Source organism: Salarias fasciatus, chromosome 2 (genome assembly GCF_902148845.1).
Source record: "Salarias fasciatus chromosome 2, fSalaFa1.1, whole genome shotgun sequence".
Lineage (NCBI taxonomy): Eukaryota > Metazoa > Chordata > Actinopteri > Blenniiformes > Blenniidae > Salarias > Salarias fasciatus.
The window spans coordinates 6,571,421-6,590,749 of NC_043746.1; the positions used below are offsets into that span (position 1 = coordinate 6,571,421).

General features: G+C 45.1%; 2 protein-coding genes across 6 annotated transcripts in view; one reads left to right on the forward strand and one right to left on the reverse strand.

Moving 5' to 3' along the window:
- Positions 1-1,273: 1,273 nt before the first annotated feature.
- On the reverse strand, positions 1,274-9,893 carry hdx (highly divergent homeobox). The gene is made up of 11 exons (XM_030112130.1): positions 9,589-9,893; positions 6,868-7,029; positions 6,460-6,606; positions 5,070-6,254; positions 3,955-4,011; positions 3,621-3,767; positions 2,712-2,910; positions 2,543-2,622; positions 2,079-2,180; positions 1,864-1,986; positions 1,274-1,774 (listed from the first exon to the last, which is right to left on the reverse strand). The coding sequence occupies exons 2-11, from the start codon at positions 6,931-6,933 to the stop codon at positions 1,523-1,525; spliced, it is 2,358 nt and encodes a 785-aa protein (XP_029967990.1). The 5' UTR covers positions 6,934-7,029; positions 9,589-9,893; the 3' UTR covers positions 1,274-1,522.
- Positions 9,894-13,480: 3,587 nt separating this feature from the next.
- The window catches only part of LOC115396506 (connector enhancer of kinase suppressor of ras 2), a 59,938-nt gene continuing 54,089 nt past the window's right edge, over positions 13,481-19,329 (forward strand). For all 5 annotated transcript variants that reach the window (XM_030102399.1, XM_030102422.1, XM_030102406.1 and 2 more), the window contains exon 1: positions 13,481-13,767. In XM_030102399.1, coding sequence (XP_029958259.1) covers positions 13,704-13,767 — 64 coding nt within the window. In that variant the 5' untranslated portion in view covers positions 13,481-13,703. The remainder of the gene's footprint in view (positions 13,768-19,329) is intronic.

Genomic DNA, 19,329 nt, shown 5'->3' on the forward strand with positions numbered 1-19,329 from the left:
ACAGCTGGATTCTTCCTTGTGGAACATGAAGAGTTTTACTTAAAGTAAAAAGTAGTTAAAAAAATAAGAATAATAAGAAGAAAAACTTCATATATTTGTCCAGCAGGTAACTTTTCAACAGGTGTTCATATCGAGCAAGGACCGATTCAGAAAATATTTTGCAATAAACATTTTGTAAAAAAACAAAGGGATTAAAATAAAATAAGTGGGGTTTTAATGAAACATTAATCTCAACAGGTTCATTTTAGAACTGAATGTAATGCTTACTCAAAACTGGCCAGCAACTCATCTGAATACACAGAAGCATTATTTTAGAAATTGATTGTCAAAGAAACGTTGGAATGCTGATGACATGCGCCTTTGTGTGTGGAGTTTACATGTTCTACCTGATGGAGGTCAAACCACCGTTCAATCCGAAGGTGATCCATGTTTCCTCAGAATCCAGAGAATCACTACGACCAGTGAGGAACCAGCAATCAGCTGTTTCAGTTAAAGAAGGAAGGAATTACACTAAAAAACAAAGAAACCACATGCGTGAGTCCAGTTGTTTCAATAAATCTAAAGTTTCTCCTAATGGAGGATGAACTCTGTGAAACTCTGTGGCGATGAGGCCAGATTTAACCACTAACACTCCTGAACCACAGCCATCCTGAGATGAATATAAAGGCCCTGAAATCACTATATTGGCTAAAGCAGGAAAGGAAACAGTCCAGATGGATGTGTTGGGATTGGGATTGTCCTCGAGCTGGAGGAGGATTTTCCTAAATACAAGTGAGAGTATGTTTAAGGACAAGAAGATGGAAACAAGAGGAAACGTCTTTATCCACCGGTTCAGCCACTAATGCTGGTGTGTACAAAAGATGAGTGGGAGAGAATCCATGTTCCTGAAAGCTTCATCCGGCGCCACTGCTGCCTGTCCGGTGGGATCGGCTCCAGCACGTTACGACCCTGAATTGAATGCAGCGGGACAGAAAATGGATGGACAGTCGCCAACACGGATCATCTCCTTCCAACTCCTTCTGTCTTCTGCTTTCTCCTTCCTCACAATGGCCTGCATGTTCTCCCTCGCCACATCCACTGACCTTCGGTTTCTCCTCTCCTGGCATCCTCACAGCTTCTCCCAACATGGTCATCATCTCTCTGACATACATGAACAAGCTAAATTCATCTCAAACTGCCCTGTTAAAAACAGATATTTCTAAAATTTAAGGTTTCCTACTTACAATCGCATCTTTTTCCGAAGAAGAACAGATGAAAAAATGGAAAAGACAGAGAGGTTAGAGGTCTTTATTGTTCTCTCTGGATTGGACCAGAGCAAGGCGAATGATATGCAGTAAAAAAGGCATCTGTCAGCCCAACAGTCATAGTGAAGCTTCAATCCACAGGCACTGGGCGTGGAGTACAGGGTTACCAGAGTGTTTGTGTCGTCGTTAGGCCATTCAGCTTCTTACATGTGAAACCTGCTCCTGCATGGAGTGTGAAAACGTGTGTGTGTGTGTGTGAGGTGATGTCCGTAAAATAGTCACTCTTGTTCTGCGTCTTGCAGCTGCTCCTCTGATGCAGAGGGCTCAGTAACTTCCATTGTGCGATCCTTGTTTACGGCGACCAGCGAGACGTCGTCCTCGTCGAGGGCCTGCAGTGGATCTGCGCCGCTCGTCTGGGAGTAGTCGTGGACGGGGGAGGCCTCCGCCGACTCGGCGGCGGGACGAGCCCCCCTCTCCACAGTCATGTCCCAGTCCTGGTCTGAAGGCTGAGGTAGACTGGCCATGAGTTCCTGAAAAACAGGCGGAGCGCGTCAGGTTAGACGTCTGGAAATCCCTTCTTCAACTGGAACAGCGTAAGTGTGGAGTCTGAGGAGCGCACCTGCTGTCGCTCCAGGTCGTTATTCCTCACAGCGCTGAGCAGGCGCTTTGTGAAGTCTGCAAGCTCCAGGTATTTTTGTTTTTGGTTCTCTAGCTCGTTCTCCAAGAACTGCACCTCCTCGTGCTGAAACAGAAGGAATGGCGGGATCTCGTTGGCGTCCTGAGCTGCCGGGTCCGCTTCAGAACAACATCTGACCAACACATCTCGCTGCTCACCTTGAATTCAAGCAGGTTCTGCATTTGCTCGAGGTCCGAAGCCACTAAATCAGCATCGTCATCATCATCGACGTCTTCGTCCTCATCGATCACTTCAACCTTCTGCGGAGCAGACTTCATTTAAAATGAACTGTGATCACACAAAACACTGGGGAACTTGTATTTATGCTAAAGACAACTAAATATACCACACAGTTATTTATTTTCTGAAGCAAACTACACTGATGAACTGGATTATCCAGAAGAAAAAACAGTCACAGGAGCAGGATCATTACTGTTGTGTTGCTCCCTTAAGATCCTTCTACACCTCTAAAAATACAGGTATGTTTTATCATAATGTGTAAAACTGCCTTTTATTGGGAACTGTTGCAGATCTCGATGCAGATTATTCTAGTTTACTTTATTGCATAATTTAGTTTCTAAATAAATCGATGAAATAGTGTTTCAGAGAAATAATGCATTACCACATTGTTGGCCAGTGGAGCAGCAGCGGACACATCTGTTCCGTCCTCTCCGTCTCTGTGTTGTGAATCGATGGTGCCATCTAGGTTTGACAATGCTGCATGAATGCTGAGACACTTTTTTTTTTTTCCTAACAAAAGGTTAATGCATGCAGCGTTTCAGCAGCCTCACCCTCAGAAAGGCACACAGACCCTCCATCATTCGAGTCGTCTCCAAGCTCGGGCGATCTGAGCTGCTCCTCGTCGGGGCTGAGGGCCACCGGCGACTCGTTCCCTGGAGAGGAGGTGGTGAATACAGCAGGCCCACCTTTGGGTGGGGGGATCTCAATCCCCATGAGACGGTACTTCCTCCGTCTGTTACTGATCCATGTCTGTGAACAGGACATTTAGATGTGTGATAATGCAGAGGGCAGCACGTTGGAGCTGTGGTGTTTAGAATCTAGAGAAAGATCTGGGATTAAATAAGTGTTGCTACCCAGTGCGGGTCGATATTGCATGTTCTTCCTGTGCCTGCATTGATTAAACTTGATTAATTCCCAATTTAACGACAGTAACCTTGCCGAGTCTAAAATACCATGTGATTTTCACACAGTGGGATACCGCCTTGGCTCCCTGCCTGAAACCACACGTATTAAATTTCACCCAAAACGTTAATATGAACATCAATCACAGCGGAGAGGTCAGGAATGGTCAGTTTATTCTTACACCCACATTAAGATGGTCCTAAATTATGATCCCCTCTGCACAGGTAGAGATTTTTCTTCCCGGCATTAAATATCCTTGTGAGTGTGATGGCAGAGGGTCGTGTGTGTGTGTGTGTGTGCGTGCCAGGACTGGGGCTCTATATTTAGTCCATCAGCATTCCCACCGTCGCTCTGATATATAGCTCCACGACTTTTATGCAACTTTGCGGGAGTAACTTCAAAAACTTCCATGACCTACAGAAGTTGTTTCACCCCGTTCCTTCGATGCTCTTAAGAGTCCACACAAGTGAATCCACGTCGTAAAACAAGTGGCCTCACAACGGGAGAATCAACAGCATTTCTATTGGTTCCTATCGGAAGCTTGCGCGGTTTGATACCTTGACTATTTCAGTGTCGACACTGAGCTGGTCGGCTGCGGCAGTGATCTTCTCCCTGCACACCGAGCCCAGGCTGGTCATGCCTCGGTCCCAGTAGCGCTTCAGCTGGATGAGATCGCCATCACTGAACTGGGTCCGATCCTGCAGCTGAAAACACAAACCTCGGTTAGCGCTCACAGGTGTGCCCCCTCATGTCCCCGCTTCAACACAGCTGAGTGAGAAGCACCTTGTTCAAACACCATTTTTGTGTGTTGGAGCATGAAGACACTGACAGCATGCAGGATGTAAGATAAGTGCACAAATCTGGTATTTTAAGGTTTATTAAAGCACTTACAGTTCTCTTCCTGGAGTTGCTGATAAGCCAGGGGGCAGCAGACGCACCAACTGGTGTCTGCATGAAGAGAGAAAGACAATTCATACTGAGCACCACCATCCATTTCAAGTCACAGAGTCGCAATAAGTTAGTGTTTGACTTAAAGTATTGGATTCACAGTAAACACACTGTATATCACAGGGCTGCATGTGATCATTTACAAAGACAGACTCTAAATAATGTCAAAGGTTTGACATCAGATGCACATTACATTCATCACATCCAGAATTAGATTTTTCTTTGTAGGAGCAGCACAAAGCCGCCGCAGCATGAGCTGCTCTTCTCCTAGTCTGTATGGGATGGATTCAATGTCAAGGTGAGGGTCATCTGATCGAACTGAATTTGATTGAAAAGCCTTTATTAGTCCCACAGGGGGAAATTTACAACGTCACAGCAGCAAAGTGACAGACTAATAAGAAAGCAGAGAGCAAAGCCATAAATAATGACATGAAGGCGTAAACAGATATACAATATCAACAGGAAAAACGGAGGAACACTGGGATACTATCAGCTCAAAATTTAAATATATACACAATGGATTGCAGTTGAGTTTTACAGCATGTGACAGTTTGCTGGCTGGCATTGGGTTAGAGTGTGAACTGCACAAAGAATCTGTCGTCTACGTGGTTACACATGAATGAGGACATGCACACCAAACTGGGACGAGAACAGAAGCCAAGAGTGCACTTGAGGTTCCTGCAATTGATTAAAAAAATCGATTCTGACATGAGGCATGGCAGGATCACAATATTAGTTAAACGTGATGTTGCTGTCTGTGTTCTTTGGCATTTGTTCTGCTGAATCACAGTCATCCTTGGACTCAATTTTAAACACATGTAAATGTGCTAGAGGTTTTTTGTTGTTGCTAAAATGCAGATCTTCAGTTCTCACTAACACTGTTTGACAAGTGTTGACTTTTAGTCATTTTTCCTTGATATGATGTATGCCATACCAAGCGGTCCTGCTGATAATCAAATCAGAATGCAGACAGCTATGAAAACCAGATGTAAATGTATTCAGATTGAACACGGACATGCGGCGTGTCGTGTTTTCGTCAACAGGAGAGGCCGGCCCACCTGTGAGCTGGACTCCGCCTGGAGTGAGGTCTGTGCTGTGACTGAGTAGCTGCCCTGAAGAGTTGCGTTGTTGTGCCGCAGCGAGGGTCTGGAGCTGTTGGTTGGAGGTGTGTGGCTTCCTCTCACCGCAGAGGCTTCGGCCCTGGCCGGGCCGGGCGACACCTGCTCCCTGTGGAGGTGTGTCTGAGCAGCCAGGTTTGCCAGCTCCTCCTCCCTTTGCCACTCATCTTCTTCATCTCCAGTTTCCATGGCGATGGAGAAGTTGTGACCGCCGTCCGGAGGGGGAGGCGCCCTCCTGCGAGGCTCCTGGTTTCTCGCGGGGGATGCCGCCGCCGGCCTGAGTCGGTCCGCCTCGCCCCTTTCAGTCAAGGTGAAGACCTGCTGAATTCGAGGGGTCTGCTCGGAGGAGGGGCCCGAGTTCTGGGCAGCGGCGGGGGCCCGATTCTTCTGTGGAGCAGGCGGCTGAGGTTGGGGGTTGGAGTGAGGTCTGGGCTGGAGCTGGGCCTGGGGTTTTGAAGCAGAGGACCAGGGGTGCGGCTGCGCGGTACCGTACTGTCTAGCCCAGCTGTGAGGTACGATCGCTGCTCCTGCACTGATCCCCGCCTCCCCCAGGGACACAGCGCCCTTCCTGACTGCAGTGTAGACTAAAGGCCCTGAGGCAGAGGTGAGGGAGGGGAGGGTCTGAGCGAGGGATGCCAGCTTGGAGTGGACGGGTGAGGAGGTGGAGCCGCTCCTGCTCTGCAGCACCTGGTTGATCAGAGAGGAGGAAGTGTGTGCGGAGAGCTCGGAGTCCGACTGAGACGTCGGCGCCGCGGGTCGAGGTCGGGAGCGAGGGACGGAGTTCAGGGAGTAAATTCCGGTCAGGATCACATCATTATTGTTATTGTTGATGCTACTGCTGCTGAGGGGAGAGGAGGACGAAGGAGAGGAGGATGCCGAGGAGAACGAGGGGAAGGACGAGGATGGAGGAAGAAGGTGTACACGATTCTGGAGGTTGCGCGCTGCGGCCATTTCGGCAGGAAGCAGCCCCCCCACCGCTAGGCTGTGATTGGACAGAGCGCCTCCAGCTAATGTGTGATTGGAGAGCAGCCCCCCGGCTAATCCGTGGCTCGACAGGGAATGAGACACGCCTCCGTTCTGGTCGACTCTGGAGGCCAGTTTACGCCGTTTGTTGCCAACCCATGTCTGCCGGGAAAGGAGCAATAAGTTCAGAATCATTCAGCGAGACGTTGGAACACAGAACCCAGACGGCTGAGGATGATAACTCACCACAGCAACAGACAACGCACCGTTAGAATGACCAAACCACACACACAGCCAGAGCAAAGAACCTTACTTCCCTCATACACGCACACACACACACACACACTTTATCACTTTATAGGCCTACCCGGACAACGCTGAAGTCCAGTTTGGCCTCCTGAGCGCACTGCAGTATTAGCTGGAAGCAAGCCTTGCTTTGATTGGTCATCCCATTCTCATAGTAACGTTCCAGGATCCTCTGCTGCTCGGCCGTAAACACCGAACGCAGGTTCATCTGAGAGACAATCAGAATGATGAAGAGCCTGACGCGCAAAAACATTCAGCACATTAAGTACCAATCAGAAGACACAGATTAGAGGAGATGATGAGCGTCAGGAGGAAAACTGCAGCTGTCAATTAAGCTGCAACATATAACTTCATGATGCTCGATCTGTCTCAGTCTGATTACAGCTGCAGCAGCCTCACATGCACTGGATTTCTATTTATCAGGATTCTGATCCCGTTTAACTCATAACACAACTCTGGATGTACTCACAGTCTGCAGGCCACGCCTCTGTGGCCACGCATCCATTCTGCTACTGGAGGGGAACGGGGCAGCCATGCGGATCACAGCTAAACCTCCATACTTCTAGGTTAGCATTCTTTTGATTGTGCTCATCTCGTCTCAGGGTGCCGGGCACACTGCTGGGTAACGTGGCTGAGGAGAGAGCAAAGCAGGCTTCTTACAGGAGGCAGAGTGAGGCTGCGGTGAACAGTATGCTCTCAGAGAGGCACTCACAAGGATCAAGAGATGCATCTTGACATTTCATGTAAAAATACAATTTGATACCAACTATTAGGATGCTGCCACTGCTGCTCCAAGCACTGGTTCCCAACATGGGGTCTGACAGAGTTCGGCGTCACTGCAATCTTTTGTCAAATCAAAATATGGATGGAGATGATAAAGAAACACTGCTCAACACTTTTGTTTTTTTTTTAAATTTTGTCACAGTTTTAACTATGAATTCCTGTTATTATTATTATTATTATTTTGTGAGCTGCTGGACACCTTGAATTTCCCTTCATCTATCTATCTATCTATCTGATCAGCTTTAAGCGAAGACCTATTCTCAATTTTAAAACCCTCTTTGAAACAGCAGACCTATGTAAATATTGTTCATTTTTATAAATCTTCAAAGTACCTTTCGATCCAATTAACTGTTTTCTGCCTTCATTGTTTCTATGGTGGAAATAAAACACTGTTACATTGTATCATATAAAAAGTTAAAGTAAAACTTGCTCAAAGAATCCTTTAACCTTAAAGCTGAGCAATAGTCTCCACCTAAGCCTGACCTCATATGTTGACTTTTAAAATTGAACACTCACAAATGTTTTATGACTTCTCGGAGAAATAAAGCATTTAAATTCACTACACCCAAGCCAAAGTACAAAGTCTAGCCTTCCTCGTGAAATGCTCAATTACTGAAGCCGTTTAGAGACTATTACGCCAAATGCCATTCTCTGAATTCTTTTTTTTTTCTTTTTTGTAATAGTGACAGAAAATACGAAGGGCTGCCCGTCATTCTGACACATTAGATTACAGAGGGCAAATCGTTTGCTGGGACTCTGTCAGTCAGAAAGACAAACTACAAAACAATGTGGTAAAACCTGATTAGTCCCCGTCGGTTAAAAGAGAAAAAAAGATGAACAAGATAACAACTGACAGAGAAAAAGAACACAAATCCACCCATCACGCTCTGTAAAAAGAGAATAAAGCTCAAACCTGTGAGAAATATGAAAAGGAAATTACAGCTTGGCTATGTCGTCCAGTTTACCTACAGAACATTTTTTTTGTGTGGAACTGACAATGTGGAAATAGAATGTTGTTAAAAAGAGAGCAATGTACCAACAGTGGATAAGTCGGGTCCTTAAATACAAAAAGCCACCAAAAAAAGAAAAACATTAATCCACTAAACAATTTAAAAAAAAAAGTCAAGGCTAATCACTTCAGGGTGCCATCCCAAAGAGGGTTAAACACCAACTTAACAACATTTTGAAGTGAAAACAATAAAGTTTTGATTTATTTTCTTCGGTGTTTTCCACCATGATGGTGTTAAGATATTTTTAGAAAAGCCAAATGTAACCAATGTAATGAACCATCACCTACATCCAGTGCTTCAATACTTTTTTCTTTTGTTACATACTAAGTTTGCCAATAAGAAGGGCATCTTAAAAAGATTGATTGTTTACGCCTGACTTAATTATCCAACTAGGCTAAGATAAGATATTCCTTTGTTTGTCCCAAAATGAGGAAACTTTCATGGTTTTAGCAGCAAGTGGACAATAACAAAAACAGTAGCAAAGGAATACAAAACTAAATTACAAAGGCAATATAAAAACAGGATAATAACATTATTTCACCTTTCTAAATGAAGCTGGTAGTGATTGAAAATATACCAGAGGTAGTTATTACTAATGAACAGTGCTGTGTGTGTCACGGTTCACAGATCTACTCCATAACAACAACTTGGAAATGTTTCGTTAATAATGATCATGCTACTTGTTCTGAAGCACTATCAAAAATATAATGACTTGTCTGACTTCACTGTGCTCGGCTAATTTAAAAATGCACTTTTTATTTTTACATGTTTTCAGGTTTTATGCACAATTCAAAGCAGCGGAAACCTGAAGTTTGGGGGTCTTTAAACGCCTCACGCGTGCAGGATTGTTAATGATGTGATAAACGATGAAGTTTTGAGGCAGATCTGTTTTCCTGGGAGCTCCAGGAGCAGCAGACAGATGGATTAAAGTGTGACTTTAAAGCAGATCTGCTGCTTTAGTAAACACATCTCCACATAGGGGAACCAATGAGCAGGCAGCGGCTTTATTTTGGCTGGCTGACTGCGCATGGCTGCGCTCGACACGGACACATTACGGAGAGAAATAGCGATCAAACTGTGGGCATGTCTCCCGCTTAGCACGGATATAAGTTGCTGGCGGAGAGCCGCGCGGTAAACAAACCGGACAGAGGAGCGGCGCCGCCACATCGCAGCCTGCGTGAGCCCGCAGGCCCGAGCGGCCATGGCCACGGAGCTAGCTAGCTAGCGTTAGCATAGCTCTCCCAGTGGATAGCCGCAGCTAAACTTTTCCCCTCAAATCTGTGATTTCCCGACCCCGGAGCGGATCTAATCCGGCTGCCCCGGGGCTTCCAGCGGACACGAGAGGAGCGGCACCGGGCTGCAGCCGCAGCGGAAAGTGAAACCACCTCCCCACCTACCATATTTGATGTTAAAATCAGACGGACGTTCAAATTCAGCAGATTTCTCCAGCAGTCCCCCTTTGCTAGACAATGAAATCAGAACGTCCGATCATCAATTCTAATCATGATTGTGACGTGTCCGCAGACAGGAGCCAATGGGAGCGCGAGATCATGGCTGTGACATTCGGCACGGGGCTGAAAACTGAGCAGTGGTCCCGCCCACCATTGACTTTGTTCAGTGGGAGCTGGAGGAGGAGGTCACAGACATGGAAGCATGGGGGGAAATAATCTGTTTCCTCATCATCTCAATGTGCCAACTGCTCAAGACATGTTAGCCCAACTTCCCTCTGGGATGATGCGTGTGTGTGTCTGTGTGTGTGTGTGTGTGTGTGTGTGTATGTATGTGTGTGTGTGTGTGCAGCTGGAGGAGAAATACATTTTACTACAGGCTGCATAAATACCACTCAGATATTTAGAGACAAGCCTCGTTCTTGATCTCATGACTCAACAGATTTTTCACCATCAAAGAACAAAGTTGCATGTCATTTAGTTCTAGTCATTCAGATCGTGAAAGTATCCTTACAGATTTCTGTATTTTCATTGTAAACCTTGCAGAACTTGTTTCAAATGAACTTGGTTTACTATTAAAGCTGCATCAGAAAAATGTGTGATGATTATGTTGAGTGCAGAGACGATGTGATTCCTCATTAATGTGATTCCTCATTAAGAGAACCACTTAAATATTTCAGACTAATGTCTTTATTTATTTATTTCTTTATTATTTATTTTTTTCCCATTTAACAGTGCCTTTTCTAGTACCCGAACGCACACTAGCTGTTGGGCCATTTTTGCCCCACCAGCGGTTTTGAAAGCAGAATAGTTTGCTGTTTTTTGTGTTTCTGACCTCTGATCTCTGACCTGTTAAGGAATAATTTGGGCTGTTAGTCCATTTAAATTGCTTTATTGCACAATATCTCTGAATTGTCTTTCAAATGTAAACTTTTGAGCTTGCACAGTGTCAATGCACACTGCATATGGAAACAATTTATTCTAGTTAGGTCAGTCTTTAATTCTTTAGTTATATATTATTATTAATTTAATATATATAATTTTTGTGCAGGCAAATTTACTATGATACAAAGTGTGTCTGGTACAAGGTGTGTATAAATTATGATGTGTATGGTGTATGATAAATTAAACAGTCTACCACAAGAATTTCTGAAAATGACAGCAATTGATATAGGATCTAATTAAATAAATATAAAAAGACTAATTGTGTAATATGAACCAACATGCATGCATTTTATATTTTGATGATTAAATAAAGTGAGTATTAGAAGTTGTGCCAATTGATAGTTCCCAAATATGTTCAAATTATTTGTGAAACTTACATTTTTAATTTTGTAAAATTTTTCTCAGTGGAAGTTTCTTGTTTGTGCAGCTGAAGATCATTGCCATCTTAGGATCATTCATGAGAGGATTTATTGCACCAACCTCAGTTTTTCCACTGTGAACCTGAATGAAACAAGCAATGAAGCTTATTGGCTGCTTGTTGTAGATTCAAGACGTCTCATTTCATGGTGGATCTCATGTTTTGTAAGATTCACATTTGTTCTGAAGCCCGTGAATCCGTTTTGCAGCATTAAAGCTTTTGTTTAACCATCGAAACTTTCTGTTCTGGTGCCATATGAGGAAGGAGGTGTCTCTAAAACAGGTAATGATCCATCCTCTACACTTGCCTCAATTGAACTCGGACTGTAGGGGACCGATTCTCACGGTCATTGGACAAGAGGGTTGGATTGATCACTACAGATAATGACAAAGACATTAGGTACACCTTGCTAGTAGCAGATTGGTCAGTCTTGCACTATCAGAACTGACTTCACTGTTTTTTCTCGTGTATTAAACAAGGTGCTAAAAGTATTTCTCTGAGATTTGGGTCCACTTTCACAAACCATCATCATACATTTGGCTGCTTGGTCCAGTGAACTCATCACACTGTTCAATAAAAGATGTTTGAGATGGTTGGAGCTTCGCAAACTCATTTGTTATTTTTGTGAGAGAAGCTATCAGACGACGGTGCACTGTAGTCTTCAAAGGATGGACGTGCACGGTCAGTAACGATACTCTGGTAGGCCGCGGTGTTCAAACTCTTCCCAAAGGAACATCCTCCACACGTGACACTGCTAGCAGCAACCTGAACATTTGATACAAAGCAGGATGGATCCATGCTCTGATTGCATTTTTTTCCCCATGTAAATCTACTAAACTGCCATGTTTTTGTGATATTCTGTGGATGGAAGCCATAGTATTTGGAGAAAACTCACCCAGATGCAGGGAGAACAAGGGAAACTCCGCTCAGAATAGGAACACTTACATGAAATAGTACCAGACACAGAATACATTTTACTGGGTTACAGTTTTAAACCATCATTTTTCATGCATCCAAAAACACTTTAAACAGCCACAGCATTAATGATAAACAGTTTTCCAAATGAATGCTTTCATTTCCAGTGAAAAACAAAAATAAACTTTTACATTTATTTGGAACTGATGTGCAACTAAATAAGTTTTATTTTTTTTATTTAGCCTGAATGAAGGAGATAAGCTCACACTGTTGATATTCACTATTCATGTGATCTGTTCAACACAAGATTTATTCTAGCAGTTTAAGAAGAAGGTCTTTTTTATTTGAGTGTGAATATAAGGCCCTGTGGAGGTCGCAACTATACATGTTACATTCATTGTCATATTATATATATATGTATACAACATTTTTCTTTAAATAGCTATTTTCTAAATTTCTCTTTGTCTTTTAGTCTTTCAAGCAAATAATGTAATAGTAACCTGTACTCCCTCTTTTTTCTCAACATGTCTTGCAAAGAAAGATATATTTCAGAGTGAGAAAAGAAACCCCCAGTCTTTTATTAAACACCTCCCCCCGTTGGTTTTTACTCATATTACACCCTGACTATAGGTGTTGCAGACTGTATCTGGCCTGTGATGAACTGGCGTTTTGTCCAGGACATTGTCTTCTTTCCGGCTGAATGCACCTCCACTTCTTTTCACTTTAATTTTGAAACGCGGAGATTCGTTGAAATCAGACTGTACAGGTTCAGCAGAAGATGTGGCTGGTGGGAGTACATTTGTACCACCTAAGTGACCCCCCCACCCCCCAGAGAGCGAGGTTCATCTGGGTGGTGGTGGAGCGTGTGTGTGTGTGTGTGTGTGTGTGTGTGGTGTGTGTGTGGAGAAGGGCAGTTCTGCTTGAAGCCATGACGTCACCTGTGTCCCAGGTGGGCAGCAGGGGGCGCTGTCCCTCACGGTTTAACCCAGCGGAGCCTGACGAGCTGATCCATTGATGGTGAACTTAGAAAGAGCAGCTGACACCTCGCCTTGTGATGTGACACAACCTGTCAGCGTGCAGACGCCAAAACACCACGTGAAAAAAAAAAATCAATCACAGAAAAACAATCAAATCCTTTCTGCTGCAGTGTAATTCTAATTAATTGTAACGACAATGCTACACTCTGTAAGATTGATGAAAGTTTTTTTTTTCTTGCCCCCTCCTTCCCTCTGTAAGCATGCATGTGTGTAAGGCAGGAGGGAGGGAGGTGGGGAGAGATCCTCCCTATATGGTGTGCGTTGCACCATTCCCTGGTCTGTATTATGAGTGGTGGCCCTGGTGATGCTGCAGCGAGGCGGGCGGGGGGAGGAAGAGGAGAGGGGAGGGGTCGCTCCATCCCCTCGCGCCCACCGAATCCACTTCTCACAGCGCGCGGGCTGCTGGCGGGAAGGCACGAGAAAGAGAGAGAGAGAGAGAGAGAGAGAGAGAGAGAGAGAGCGAGTGAGAGCGAGAGAGAGAGAGAGAGTGAGGGAACAAGAGGAGGGAGGGAGGGAGGGAGGGAGAGAGAGTGTGCGTGTCTGTGTGCGCGCGTGGATTGCACCACCGCATCCCGCTCACCGTTTCTGCAGGCGGCCATGCTCTGATGGAGAGAATAAACCTGACGAGCTCTTCATTCTTTCCTCAAATTGATCCGCCTGCTCTGTCATTCCAGATGTGACCGACACAAGTCGTTTTATGTCGCCCGCATTGAGTCCTGAGCCGTTCACCTCGGAGAGACTGTGACACCATGGCTTTGGTTATGGAACCTATAAGTAAATGGACCCCAAAGCAAGTGTTGGACTGGATGAAAGGTAACACTGAGTGCTTTCATTGCATTCGATTCTTATTGCTTGTGCTGCTTGTGGTTTGGATGGTGATGATGAGGATGATGGTGATGATGATGATGATGAGGAGGATGATGGTGGTGGTGGTGGTGGTGGTGAGCAGCGGAGGGCCACACTTTGTGCATGTGTGTTCCCCCTCATCCAAAGCTGCAGTGTGATTCGGGTGACTACTCTGATTCATGCACTGAGCGTGGAGCTGCGTGGCCGCTGGAGAGAGATGGATGTCCCTGAGAAGCAGCGACCGGAGGCTCGGCGTTCTGTCATCTTTGCTTGCTTGAGAGCGCATCTCTCACAGCTTATAGGCTGCCTCCATCAGCAGCAGCAGCAGCAGCAGCAGCAGCAGTTCTCATCAATGGATGTGGGAGATATGTCATCCTCACTCACTGGCACATGCCCTCAAGTCCAGATCACCGCTTACTGTGTGTGCGTGTGTGTACGTGCGCGTGTGCCAAGGTGCGCGTACGCGTGCGAGCATGATTAATGTAGTTAGCTGCATGCACAACCTCCCCCCCCCCCCTCCACCCCTCCACCCCCCACCCTCGATGCCAGCCGTGCAGTCAGTTTCAGCACCGTGGACAGCGCAACACCGCCTGCCATATAAGGCAAACGCAGCGAACACAGGCTTTCTCTTTTCCCTTTCTTTTTCTTCTTTTTTTTTTCTCCTCCTCGCTTTGCTGGCACGGGATACGGCCCCTCAAAGAGACAGTATGAATGAGTAATCACTACGCGTGCGTGTACGCGTGTGTGTTTGCATCTGCATCTGTGTGTGTGTGTGTGTGTGTGTGGCAGCATTGGTAGGTGCTGTCCTCACACACTCATTACGGTCATCTACAGAGCTGTGAGAGAAACTGTGGTGGGCCTATTGACAGACAATAGGAGTGGGAAGGGAGGGTGTCCGCAATCCCTTACTTAAGAGGATGACTTAATCACTACTTGTTTGATGACTCAGACCATTATAGGAGTGATTGTGGTTGTGTGTCTGTGGTATTTACACACAGAATGATCAAATTAGGCATTTCATCCTGAGGATTTCTTCGATCTTTATCTCTGCTGCTGCATCTGCTTCAGGGGCTCGACTTCCTTTTGATAGTCGTGACGTACCGACTTCTCAGATTAGAAGTAGAGGGAACTGACAGACTCTCGAGACTCATGGCGAGGAAGTATTTTGGGATGCATCACACTGAATGATGGTAATGATTGTTGGAGGTTTTTGATTTGCTCTCCTCAGACATAGCCGGTGAAATCTACAGCTCCATCCCGTGATGTGTCTTGACTCGGAAAGCTCATTCATTGAGAGTGGATGAAAAGAATGGCGAATGGGCCAAATGTGGCTCCAGAGTGCAACATGTACACCACATTATGATGACGGTGACACTGTATGTACAGGAGCTGCAGAGACAGTGGGATCGAATACTGAGACATCAAGCTACACCGGATCAGTCAGTACTTCATGTAGAATTTGACTTATATTTTAACACTGAAATCAAATGTAAAGTGGATTAAATTCTCGTAGGTTTGTTAGCATGCATACAGCGAGACTGTTACCATCAAATGATACCATTACCTGACCAATGAGATGCTATTTATTTAAAGTTGATTGAAAAGATATGTTGAAGTACCTCAAGAGGAAGAGACTGATTAATCAGCTTGAAATATTCAAATGGATAGAATATCCAAAGTTGGCCTTTTAATTGTTTTTTGCATTCTCTTTGTGCTGCAACTGCAACCCGAAGCTGCTTTTCTTTTCTAGACTTTAAGAAGCTTTTAGAAGTATGGAAAAGTGTTTGCACTGTAATTTATCCAATATGTTAACGAATGTTAGCATAGCTTTTCGGTAAGAGAGTTTTGTGAGAAAAACTGGACAGGAAGAATAGCAACACAACAGCTGGATAAAATGGTGTAAAATATTTAGCTTCACTATTTTGAGTTAATCCATCACTGTCACACTCCTAGATATCAAGTTGTAATCACTTTTCACTGTAATAGAAACTAATAGTTCCACTTTTAGGCTGACAGATGAAAAACAGCAGTAGGACCTGCTAGGGAAATAGGCACTAGCTAGACCGTACTCACATATTCTGACTTAATCAGTATGAAATTCCTCTGATTATGCATATTTTTGTCGCTCCAGTCATTGTCATTGTTGTTGATGCTCCTCGAGTCATCAGTGCACAAAACATTAGATTAAACCAAAACAGTATCTTGTACAAAACTAATTTTCATTGGCATATTTCTCTTAATAAATGATGCATATTTCCAGATAACTCACCACTAATGCCTCCTGATGCATCATGGGTGTAATGCATCCCGGTGTTTTTGCCTGTTAGGAGAAAAAGTAGGATAGTTGTCTGGCCCCGTCAAGTGTTTGGTTGTTGCAATTTTGAGGTAATTTGACTAATACTCTCTGTGTCGTCGTCATCATTAATACAGTGAATACAAAGAAAAAAATGTCCACATTTGCACCAAACTCTTGAAGGCGACTGTATTCATGTCATTGCTGCAAGCCTCCTGATGTCCTCCTATGTTGTCTTTTCAAACAGACGCTCTGTCCTCCGCGTTCTTGTAAAATCTTGCTCACTTTACCCGGCGGGGCTTGGAAACATGGACCCTCGGTGGCAGCCTCATGCTCAGATCTTGCTTTCTTATGAATAAAGAAAGAGGGGAAGAGGGTAGTATTAATCTGTCCTCTTACACGCGCTTCACTTTGGCCTCTGTGCTGAAAACGCTTCATCTTTCCTGTGCCGATACAACCAGTCCCGTACCGCTTTCACAGACGACTGACACTGAGACCTCCTTCAGTCATGCCTTTGCAGCTTCTATTGATTACAGTAAGAGAACAGGTACAGGACGCGGGTCTGGACAGAACGCAACATTAACTGTATGAAGCGTTTGGAAGGTTAAATTGGTCAGAATAGTCAGTGTTTCATGGCAGAAATTTTTCATCTTTTGCTTTAATGCAATGTTTGAGCACAGTGTCAACACCTCCGCGTCTGAATGTATTTGTTGTATTTTATGATAAAGGGAGAGAAGTAACAAATATTCCAACCCAGGGCTGAGGTAGACGCTGGTGCACCAGCCAGGAAGAAATCCTTAAGATCCTTAAAACTTTCATAACTGAAGGCGAGTTGCATCAGGTACCAAAATACTTTTAACATCTTTTAAGAGGAAAAAGTATTATTATACATGTTTTGCATATAAAAACTGAGCAGACAAAGTAGTCAGTAAAAAAGGCCCGCTGGGTGAAATAAACCATTAAAGTTGCTCTGTTGTGATCGTCGGCTTGGACGGAACAGATTGAATTGAATTACAAAGACAACCAGCTTTTGGACATTCATCAGAGGATTTTGGACTGTATTTTCTTTTAGGACTATATCCTTTAACCAGCTTCCAACAAAAAAAAAAAAAAAAAAAAAAAAAAAGAGGCAAATTGCAAGCTGTTGTCTTTTGTGGAAAGCGACTCTGTTTCCTCGACAGCCCGTTCCTGTCATACGACGGACTGTGAGACGTAAAGACGTGATCGTCTGCAGTCCATCTGGGAAAACCTGGCACAAGTGGCCACGGAGCAGAGCAGACTATACAGTACCCCCCCCCCCCGCTGCTCTGGAAGCAGTGCTCCAGCAGCAGAGCAGCGGTGAGGCTCACGGAGAGATGACTCATCAGCATTTGTTTTGATTTGAACACCCACACCGGAGGAGTTTCCTCTATGTGTGTGTGAGGGTATGTATCTGCCGGGGCGTGTGCAGACGCTACTGATGTGTTCAGTACGTTGCGTACGAATCTGCGCCTTATAGCATGTGAGGCAGCACAGAAAAATGGACCTCTCCACCAGACCTGGGTGCCGTGCACACCTCATAAGATCATCCTGCGCTTTCAGGCGAGCAGCCTGCTGATGCATACATTGACAGGAAAATGAATAAGGTAGCCCACTTTTGCTTCTGCAGTCATCTCTCATGTCACCTAATGTATTGGAACAATCTAAAAATGATGGTGGTATGTCACATTTAAGTAAGTGCAGGGAGTCGTGAGTGACTGAGAGCGTGTCTGGATTAAGATGAACTTCAGCATCTGCTGGAAATCTCAGCTTGTGCATTTGTGTTTTCAGTTTGGCGGGTTGACGAGTTTTACTTCCCTTTGAAAGTTAAAGTTACCTTAAATACCTGTAACTCAGTCCCCTAAACACAGAAAACAAACAAATCTGAAACTGTGATAAAGGTTTCCTCCTGTCCCACCCCAGACCTGAACCCCCGCTGCCGTGTTGAAGTGAAGCTGGCGCCAGCGATCGCATGTATTATGCACCTTAACAAGCTACGGGCAGTTCCTCAGTGGAAATAATCCCCCTTCATGCTTTTTGGTTCGTGTGGGTCTCCTGTGGTGTTAAAGGCCATGTTCACTAATATTCCATACTGTGTTCCCTGATTCAGTCTCCCGCTGACATGGGGAGGAAGTCTGTGTTGGAGGATACACTTCCCCTGCCTCTGACTGTGTGCTTGTTGTAGTTTCAGCTGCATTAAAGATTAAAGAGTGTGCCTTATTATGGGGAAACACACACACAACACACACACACACACACACACACACACACACAGAGGAAATTCCTGCTGCCCTCCATTTTTTCCCCTTATGAACACAAAGTACAAGTACTGCATGAAAAAGAAAAAGAATGCCCATGCTCGCAGAAATGTACGGTCTACATGTAAGTATGCGCGCTCGCACACGTGCACAGACACACACAAACTCTGGAGCAGCAGCTTTAAGTGGGGCATCGGTAGTCATGGAAACCAGATCTGATCGTGTTGGAGTCACAGCACATGTCATAAGATGGGGAAGCGGCAGCAACGCACTCAGGCCCGGTGCACACTCAGAAGCATTCAGACGCATAGAGGTGCCCACATGAACACACACACACATGCACACAGACGCACATGCACACTTAACAACTTCCCCTCCTGTTTTATGGCCCTGAGCAAAGAAAGAAAGGGAGGAAGAAAAGGAGAGAGAGAGAGAGGGAGGGGAGGGGGATGAAGAGATAGTCGGGGCATGGATTCAGACCTGGGGGAGACATCGTAAAGCAAAATGAAGGGACGGCTGAGAATCCCAAGATGGGGGCGGAAACGGGGGATGGTGGGAAACGAAGGGCGGGCCTGATGGAGGGTGCAAGCACGAAGCCGATGTGGCAGAACAGGAGACGCAGTGGGCATCATATCAAAGCACCCGCTCTATCCGGCTCCCTGGACAGAGGGCCCAGTGTGTGTGTGTGTGTGTGTGTGTGTGTGTGTGTGTGTGTGTGTGTGTGTGTGTGTGTGTGTGAGAGAGAGAGAGAGAGAGAGAGAGAGAGAGAGAGAGAGAGAGAGAGAGATGTTCACATGTGCTTTACTGGGTTGACTTTGCACCTGTTGTCCCGGAGATGCACTTTTACAGCCACGCACAACAGCTGACATCAAGTTTCAGGAGTCCCATCGGGTCACATGGTACATACACACATTAAAGATCACACCAAAAAGTGAATCATATGAGAGAAAATGTGCAGAA